At 45.2% G+C, this 9567-nt stretch overlaps 2 protein-coding genes and 1 long non-coding RNA gene across 3 annotated transcripts; 2 read left to right on the top strand and 1 right to left on the bottom strand.

The window, feature by feature from the left end:
- Positions 1-392: 392 nt before the first annotated feature.
- LOC123136349 (uncharacterized) lies at positions 393-9561 on the bottom strand. The gene is made up of 2 exons (XR_006466813.1): positions 9220-9561; positions 393-819 (listed from the first exon to the last, which is right to left on the bottom strand). It is a non-coding gene; the product is annotated as an uncharacterized lncRNA (long non-coding RNA).
- Positions 1123-4676, top strand: LOC123136346 (tyrosine-sulfated glycopeptide receptor 1). The gene has a single exon (XM_044555717.1). It carries the CDS (start codon positions 1261-1263, stop codon positions 4414-4416), a length of 3156 nt encoding a protein of 1051 aa, XP_044411652.1. The 5' UTR covers positions 1123-1260; the 3' UTR covers positions 4417-4676.
- Positions 5546-8849, top strand: LOC123136348 (tyrosine-sulfated glycopeptide receptor 1). Its single transcript, XM_044555719.1, has one exon. It carries the CDS (start codon positions 5546-5548, stop codon positions 8690-8692), a length of 3147 nt encoding a protein of 1048 aa, XP_044411654.1. The 3' UTR covers positions 8693-8849.
- Positions 9562-9567: the final 6 nt, after the last annotated feature.

Here is a 9567-nt window from a genome sequence, read left to right as displayed (position 1 = left end):
TCTCGAGGATGGCAAATCGAACATTTTTCATGGCAACTTACATTGTCGCGAGGATGGTCTTTGACAAGCATGGCAAGTCCTAGCAAAAAAATAAACTGGATGGATTAGACATGCTTGCCAAAGAAAATTACCATCCTTGAACAACATAAATTGCCATGGAAAAACGTTTGATTTGACATGCTCTCCCAGCAAACGTTCGCTGGCTATCGAAATCCTTAAGAAAATTGTCTCGGTCTGATATTTCCCTCTGTAAACTAATCAACATCACCGTTGTATTCAACAATATTAATACAAAACTACTCCATCTGTAAACTAATATAAGACCGTGATCACTATCTTAGCGATCTAAATGGTCTTACATTAGTTCACAGAGCGAGTATTTTGCATCACCATTGTCAGCACCCCAAGTTGAACCGTTTCAGTATTCAGATGACAGTCACAAAGCGTCACTGTCCACGGTCCGCAATAATAGTGCGCCAGTGGAGCCAGGAGAATAGAAAAAGAAGAGCAAACGTAAACATCAGACGAAGCTCGCACGCACGCGTGACAGGAGCAAGTAAACGCCCCAGGTCAAGAAGAGGATGGAGGAGACCGCACGGATCAACCACCCACCCCGTCCATTAAGCCAGGAAGCCAGGAAACTGCACTTTCTTCCTGCCCTCCACTTGCCCTTTGTCTACACAACTGACCGAGACCACCATGATTGCCCTCGATCGCAAGCGCCTTTCGGTACGATCTTCCCGGCGTGCTATCTCGCCCTTTGGATCTTCGCAAAATCTTCACCGACTGCTTCTTTCCCGGATGCCCAGCTTCTCTTTCCTGTTCACAAAAGGATGCATCAAGAACTGATATATTTTTTTCATTAGTATTAGTGGGAAAAGCTGAGATTTGTTTGGTGAAAACGGTAAGGCAAGTGATGTCAGGTTAACTAAATTATTGCTTGAAGTAACAATTCTAGACAGACTGGGCCAAGAATGAGTGGACGCCTGCAAAAGGAGGAATATTCTGCGCGGTCGGTATTCAGTAAGATTTGGAAATTGACTTGTCAGTGGATTATAGCAGGCAGCCGTGAGTGAAACGTCACAGTGTGAACCACCCATTCTTTTCTTTGTGCTGACTACGACTGCAAGGACCAACGCGTAATGGGAGCAAGATCTTTCTTCCCCCCTCATGGTATTCATGAATAGACCACCATTGATGTCTTATCCAGGCATGGCACAACATAAGCTCTGGTTTCCGTCCTAGTTTCACCAGAAAACCATGCAGACACTCCAGTTTTCACACAAGACACAGAGCAAGAAATTGCACATACCTTCCCTTAGCCTTGCTCTCGTGCTGCTGATCTCCTTGGCCCCTCCGACCAGTTCCTGCACGGAGCATGAGAAGACCTCCCTTCGTCGGTTCCTTGCTGGGCTCTCGCGGGACAACGGCCTAGCCACGACATGGCTGAGCAACAAGGACTGCTGCAATTGGGAAGGGATCATCTGCAGCAGTCCTAATAGGACGGTCACTGATGTTTCGCTGGCTTCTCGAGGCCTCGAGGGGACCATCTCACCATTCCTTGGCAACCTCACCAGCCTCTTGCGCCTCAACCTCTCTCACAACTCGCTGTTCGGTGGTCTGCCGTTGGAATTGGTGTCGTCCAACAGCATCACTATACTTGATGTTAGCTTTAACCAGCTCAAGGGAACACTCCACAAGCTGGCATCTCCAACCCCTGCCCGGCCTCTCCAGGTACTGAACATCTCGAGCAACTTATTTGCAGGACAGTTTCCATCCACCACATGGGAAGCAATGAAGAATCTGAGAGCACTCAACGCCAGTAACAACAGCTTTACAGGGCAGATACCAGCTAATTTCTGTAACAGCTCTCCATCATTCGCTGTGCTTGATCTGTGTTTGAATAAATTCACTGGCAACATCCCAAAACGGATCGGTGATTGCTCCAAGTTGAGAGAGCTCAGGGCGGGGTACAACAATCTCAATGGAACACTTCCAGATAAACTCTTCAATACTGCCACACTGGAGTACCTTTCTTTTCCTAACAATGGTTTACATGGAGCTCTTGATAGTACACGCATATCCAACCTCAGAAATCTTGTAACTCTTGATCTTGGAGGGAACAGATTCAGTGGAAAGATTCCAGATTCTATAGGCCAGCTCAAGAAATTGGAGGTGTTCCATTTGGACAACAACAAATTGTCAGGAGAGCTGCCATCAGCTCTAAGCAACTGCACGAATCTCATAGCAATTGACCTCAAGAACAACAATTTCAGTGGACAGCTTGCCAAGGTCAATTTCTCCAACCTGCCCAATCTACAGACATTGGATGTTTACTTAAACCTCTTTAACGGCACAGTTCCAGAAAGCATATACTCTTGCAGCAATCTGACAGCACTGCGGGTATCTAGTAACAAATTAGGTGGGCAGCTTTCACCAAGAATAACTGATCTGAAGCACCTCACCTTCTTATCACTTGCTACAAACTCCTTCAGAAACATCACAAATGCACTTCACATCCTTAAGAGCTGCAGGAACCTTACCACACTGCTTATCGGCGGAAACTTCAAGAAAGAGCTCATGCCAGAGAATGACAGAATTTATGGCTTTGAGAAGCTCCAGATTTTGGACATCGGATATTGCCAGTTGTCAGGAAAAATACCTCTATGGATATCAAGGCTCACAAATTTGGAGATCTTACTTTTAAATAGCAATCGACTCACTGGACCGATACCAGGCTGGATCAACTCCCTAAGCCATCTCTTCTTTATGGATGTGTCAAACAACAATCTTACAGGAGAAATCCCATTAACCTTGATGGAGATGCCAATGCTAAAATCAATTGAAAATGCAACTCAATGGGACCCAAGGGTCTTTGAGTTGCCTGTTTACAGTGGTCCATCACTTCAATACCGTGTTGTTACATCTTTTCCAACGGTGTTGAATCTAAGCAACAATCAGTTCACTGGTGTGATTCCCCCACAGATTGGTCAGTTGAAAGTGCTTGTTGTACTTGATTTAAGTTTCAACAAGTTATCCGGACAGATCCCACTGTCGATTTGCAACCTCACAAACTTGCAGGTGCTAGACTTGTCCAGCAACAGTCTAACAGGTGCTATCCCAGCTGCATTGAATAGCCTACACTTCCTTTCAGCATTCAGCATTTCGAACAATGACCTAGAAGGGCCTATTCCATCTGGAGGCCAGTTCAATACATTTCAGAATTCTAGTTTCGATGGGAATCCAAAGCTGTGTGGCTCTATTCTCACTCACAAATGTGATTCTTCAATACACCCCTCCTCCAGAAAACAACGAGATAAGAAATTTGCTTTCGCAATTGGATTTGGTGTGTTCTTTGGAGGTATTACTATTCTGTTGTTGCTGGTGCGACTCCTTCTCTCAGTCAAGATGAAGGGTTTTACAGAGAAAAATGGAAGCAAGAATAGTGGAGATGTTGAAGCGACTTCATTCTACTCTAGTTCAGAGGAAACACTAGTAGTGATGCACATGCCACTAGGCAAGGGAGAAGGAAACAAGCTCAAATTCTCTGACATTTTGAAAGCTACGAACAACTCTGACAAGGAGAACATCATTGGGTGTGGAGGCTATGGGTTAGTCTACAAGGCAGAGCTACATGATGGCTCCAAATTGGCAATTAAAAAGCTCAACGGTGAAATGTGTCTGATGGAAAGGGAATTCAGTGCAGAGGTTGATGCTCTCTCCATGGCACAGCATGAAAATCTTGTACCACTCTGGGGTTACTGCGTCCAGGGAAACTCAAGGCTCCTCATGTATTCCTACATGGAGAATGGCAGCCTGGATGATTGGCTTCATAACAGAGATGATGGCACTAGCTCATTTCTTGATTGGCCGACTCGGCTCAAGATCGCACGAGGAGCCAGCCTAGGCCTCTCCTATATCCATGATATCTGCAAGCCTCAAATTGTACACCGTGACATCAGATCCAGTAACATCCTATTGGACAAAGAATTTAAAGCTTACGTTGCAGAATTTGGGCTAGCCAGATTGATCCTTCCCAACAAAACTCATGTTACAACTGAGTTGGTCGGCAGTATGGGTTACATTCCACCCGAGTATGGGCAAGCATGGGTTGCTACGTTGAGAGGTGATATATACAGTTTTGGGGTAGTTCTGCTTGAGCTGCTCACAGGAAGGCGACCTGTTCCAGTTTCGTCTACAACAAAAGAACTTGTCCCATGGGTTCTACAGATGAGGTCCGAGGGCAAGCAGATTGAGGTCCTGGATCCAACACTTCGAGAAACAGGGTATGAAGAGCAAATACTGAAAGTTTTTGATGCCGCTTGCAAGTGTGTCGACCATAATCAGTTTAGGAGGCCAACAATCATGGAAGTGGTCTCCTGCTTGGGCAGTATAGACACTGACCTGCGGACATAAAAGCTAGCCAATACTTCTTATTAACCTTACAGTTGGGTTTTACAGCGCCCAACAGGTTGTCATTTTGAGCTTAATTTACTTTTCTAGAAAAGCTTTTTTTTTGTAGTTCATCTTCCTTTCGGATGTTTCTTGAAGCATTATTCATGCTCAAGCTTCCCAGAGTGTAAATAAAGAATAAACAAGTAAAATGATTGCCTTGTTTTCACAGTGAAACAGTAAAAGTGTTTTGCATTCAAGTGCAGATACTATACTATGCTCTATCAGCTGTTTGCTTCGGATTAACTGATTTACAAATCACCAGAGTTTGAGTTGGATTGGTCGATACTACAGTCTGCAGATGTTTGGTCCACGCATGAATTGAATGGATACGACAACACAATACAACTATGATTTTTGCAATGTCAGAAAATCACCGTGCATAACATATTAACATGAAAATGTACAGAAGCACCAACCTGTTAAAGTATTCGCGCGGAGAAGAAACCGTGGACCATGTATTACAGGTTTACAGCCCGCAGAACAGAATCACCATCCCACATATATACACACCAAAAATGCACACACAGCATGATTTACGAGCTTTCCCGAGCTCCTCCGCAGCCAGTAGAATCTTCCTGGCATACTATCTCGCCAGTAGAATCTTTGCAAAATCTTCACCAACTGTTTCTTTCTCGAACGCGCACTTTTTCCTGTTCACAAAAGGATGCATCAAGAACTGATATTTTTTGGTTAGTATTAATGAGGAAAGGTGAGATTTGTTTGGTGAAGCGAAGCCGGTAAGACAAGTGATGTCAGGTCAAGTAAACTATGGTATGCTGTAATAATTACATACAGATCGAGTAAAGAACGAGTGGATGCCTACAAAAGCGATAGTTTGTGTGGTCAGTCTTCAGTAAGATTGGGAGATTGATTTGTCAGTGGATTATAGCAGGCAGCCGTGAGTGAAACGTCATAGTGTGAACCAGCCATTTTTTCTTTGTGCTGACTATGACTGTAAGGACCAAAACATAATGGGAGAAAGAGCTTTCTTTCCCCCTCATGGTATTTCATGATTAGAGCACCATTGATGTCTTATCCAGCCAGGGCACAACATAAGCTCTGGTTTTCATCCTAGTTTCACCAGAAAACCATGCAGACACTCCAGTTTGCAAACAAGACACAGAGCAAGAAATTGCACATACCTTGCCTTGCCCTTGCTCTCGTGCTACTGATCTCTCCGACCAGTTCCTGCACGGAGCATGAGAAGACCTCCCTTCGCCGGTTCCTTGCTGGGCTCTCGCGTGACGGCGGCCTCGCTACCTTATGGCAGGATGGCACCGATTGCTGCAAGTGGAGAGGGATCACCTGCAGGCAAGATAGCATGATCACCAATATCATGCTGGCTTCAAAAGGCCTTGAGGGGCACATCTCGGGGTCCCTTGGAAACCTCCCCGTGCTGCAGTACCTCAACCTCTCTCACAACTTGCTGTCCGGTGGTCTGCCGTTGGAATTGGTGTCGTCCAGCAGCATCACCATACTTGATGTCAGCTTTAACCAGCTCAAGGGAACACTCCACAAGCTGGCATCTCCAACCCCTGCCCGGCCTCTCCAGGTACTCAACATCTCGAGCAACTTATTTGCTGGACAGTTTCCATCCACCACATGGGAAGCAATGGAGAATCTGAGAGCACTCAATGCCAGTAACAACAGCTTTACAGGGCACATACCAACTTATTTTTGTATCAGCTCACCGTCCTTCGCTGTGCTTGACCTGTGTTTAAACAAATTGAGTGGCAAAATCCCCCAACAAATTGGTCATTGCTCCCAGCTGAGAGAGCTCAGGGCCGGGTACAACAACATCAGTGGAGAAATCCCAGATGAACTCTTCAATGCAACTTTGTTGGAATACCTGTCTTTTCGTAATAATCATTTAAATGGAGTTCTTGATGGTGTGCACATAACCAAGCTCAGAAATCTAGTAGCACTTGATCTTGGAGGGAACAACTTCAGTGGCAAGATTCCAGATTCCATAGGCCAGCTCAAGAAACTGGAGGAGTTCCATTTGGACAACAACAATTTGTCAGGGGAGCTGCCATCAGCTCTAAGCAACTGCACGAATCTCGTAGCAATTGATCTCAAGAAAAACAATTTCAGTGGACAGCTCGGCAAGGTCAATTTCTCCAACCTGCCAAATCTAAAGACATTAGATGTTTACTTCAACAACTTCACCGGCACAGTTCCAGAAAGCATATACTCTTGCATCAATCTGACTGCACTACGGTTAGCTGAGAACAACTTCAGTGGGCAGCTGTCACCACGAATGGGCAAGCTGAAGTACCTCACCTTCATCTCAATTACAAACAATCATTTCAATAACATCACAAATACACTTCACATCCTTAAGAACTGCCGGAACCTTACCACCCTGCTTATGGCTGTCAACTTCAGGGAAGAGATCATGCCAGAGGATGACAAAATTGATGGTTTTGTGAATCTTCGGGTTTTGGGCATCTCGGGATGTTACTTGACTGGAAACATACCTGTTTGGATTTCGAGCCTTGCAAATTTAGAGCTGTTAGACTTACATCAAAACAAACTCAATGGATCAATACCAGCTTGGATTGAAACCCTAAGCAAACTCTTTTACCTAGATATATCAAACAACAGACTCACAGGGAGAATTCCAACAACACTGATGAATATGCCAATGCTAATGTCAGGGACTGAAACTCAGCTAGACCCAAGTGTCTTTGAGTTGCCTGTTTATACAGATCCATCACTTCAATACCGCATACCCATTGCTTTCCCTAAAGTGCTAGATCTAAGCAATAATACATTCACTGGTGAGATCCCCTTGGAGATCGGTCACTTGAAAGCCCTCTTTTCTCTCAATTTCAGTTTCAACGCCTTGACAGGATGGATCCCACAAACAGTATGCAATCTCACAAACCTGCAGGTGCTCGACTTGTCCAACAATGATCTCACAGGTGCAATCCCAGCTGCATTAAACAGCCTGCACTTCCTTTCAGCATTCAACATTTCTAACAATGACCTAGAAGGGCCTATTCCATCTGGAGGCCAGTTTAATACATTTCAGAATTCTAGTTATATTGGGAATCCAAAGCTGTGTGGCTCTCTGCTAACTCACAAATGTGGTTCAGCTCCAACACCTCTTATCTCCAAAAAACATCGGGATAAGAAGGACACTCTCCCAATTACATTTGGTGTGTTCTTTGGGGGCATCGCTGTTCTTCTGTTGCTGGGACGTTTCCTTGTGTTAATCAGGATGAAGAGCTTGACAATAAAAAATGGAAGGGGGAGTAACGGAGATGTTGAAGCAACTTCAATCCACTCAAGTTCAGAGCAAACATTGGTGGTTATGTGGATGCCACAAGGCAAGGAAGAAGAAAACATGCTCAAATTCACTGATATTCTGAAAGCTACAAACAACTTTGACAAGGAGAACATCATCGGATGTGGAGGTTATGGATTAGTCTACAAGGCAGAGCTACCTGATGGCACCAAGCTGGCAATCAAAAAGCTCAGCGGTGAAATGTGTCTGATGGAAAGGGAGTTCAGTGCAGAGGTTGATGCACTCTCCATGGCACAACATGAAAATCTTGTACCTCTGTGGGGTTACTGCGTCCATGGAAACTCAAGGCTCCTCATATATTCCTACATGGAGAATGGCAGCCTGGATGATTGGCTTCATAACAGGGATGATGACGCTAGCTCATTTCTTCACTGGCCAACTCGGCTCAAGATTGCACAAGGAGCAAGCCTGGGCCTTTCATATATCCATGATGTCTGCAAACCTCAAATTGTCCACCGTGACATCAAATCCAGTAACATCCTGCTGGACAAAGAATTCAAAGCTTATGTTGCAGATTTTGGGCTAGCCAGATTGATCCTTCCCAATAAAACTCATGTTACTACTGAGTTGGTTGGCACTATGGGTTACATTCCCCCCGAGTATGGGCAAGCATGGGTTGCTACGTTGAGAGGTGATATATACAGTTTTGGGGTAGTCCTCCTTGAGCTGCTCACAGGAAGGCGACCTATTCCTGTTCTGTCTACATCAAAAGAACTTGTCCCATGGGTTCTACAGATGAGGTCTGAGGGTAAGCAGACTGAGGTATTTGATCCAACACTTCAAGGAGCAGGGTATGAAGAGCAAATGCTGAAGGTGTTTGAAACTGCTTGCAAATGTGTTGATAACAATCAAGTCAGGAGGCCAGATATCACAGAAGTAGTCTCCTGCCTGGCCAGTATAGAAGCTGTCAGCCACGTTGGATGAATTTCACATGACAGATAATATTGTACTTTTGGTGCACAGGGTAGATGTAGTTTTCCCAGCTTCACTATAAGTAGGAATTCTGAGTTTTGACTAGCCTTACAGTTTATTTTTGTAGAGCACCCAACAGATTGCCATTTTGAATTAATGTACTTTTTGGGGAAAGCCTTTTTCCTAGTTCATCTTCCTTTATGGTGTTTCTTGAAGTGTTATGTATGTTCAAGCTTCACAGGAGTGGGAAAAGGAATAAACAAGTAAGACGATTGCCTTGTTCGTTCAGTGAGAGTAAAAATGGTTTCCATCAACATCAAGTGCAGATACTACGTGTTGTCAGCTGTTTGTTTCAGATTAAGGGAATAGCAGGAAACCACCAGAGTTGGATTGGTAGATATACCGATGTTTTGGTCCAAGCAAGCTTGGAATCTAACAAATACAACTAGGATGTTATACAGATACAGAGCGACTATCAGAGCAGAGAGGAATGGCGAACAGAAGCACCAACCATGTCGCGCATTCAAGAGACCACAGACCTTATTTTGCAGCACGCAGATTCGCCCTCCACAGCACATACACGTACACGGAAAAAACGTGCCCTCAGCTTGATCAACAAGCTGTCCTGCCCGACCGGATTAAGGGGCCATGGGCGCGGCTGCTGGCCAAGAAACATCAACCGGGTCGGCATTTCGCCGAACAGCCTTAGCGCGTCGCGCTGCTGCCGACACGGCAGCATAACGTTTCCCACGACGACTCCCAAAGGACGTCATTGCGCCGGAGGGATAGTCCCAGCCGCGCCCTTGGGTGGAAGAGAGCGTGCGACGCGACGAGGCGGCGCGCGTACGGTGGCGGTAGGGGCGGAGGAGACAAGATTGTCTTTTTTT

Source organism: Triticum aestivum, chromosome 6B, assembly GCF_018294505.1.
Source record: "Triticum aestivum cultivar Chinese Spring chromosome 6B, IWGSC CS RefSeq v2.1, whole genome shotgun sequence".
NCBI lineage: Eukaryota > Viridiplantae > Streptophyta > Magnoliopsida > Poales > Poaceae > Triticum > Triticum aestivum.
This window is presented reverse-complemented; position numbering and strand designations above follow the sequence as displayed.

Excerpts from the sequence above, each read along its gene's own strand:
- LOC123136346 (XM_044555717.1), top strand. The coding sequence starts at position 1,261 with ATGCAGACACTCCAGTTTTCACACAAGACACAGAGCAAGAAATTGCAC.
- LOC123136348 (XM_044555719.1), top strand. The coding sequence starts at position 5,546 with ATGCAGACACTCCAGTTTGCAAACAAGACACAGAGCAAGAAATTGCAC.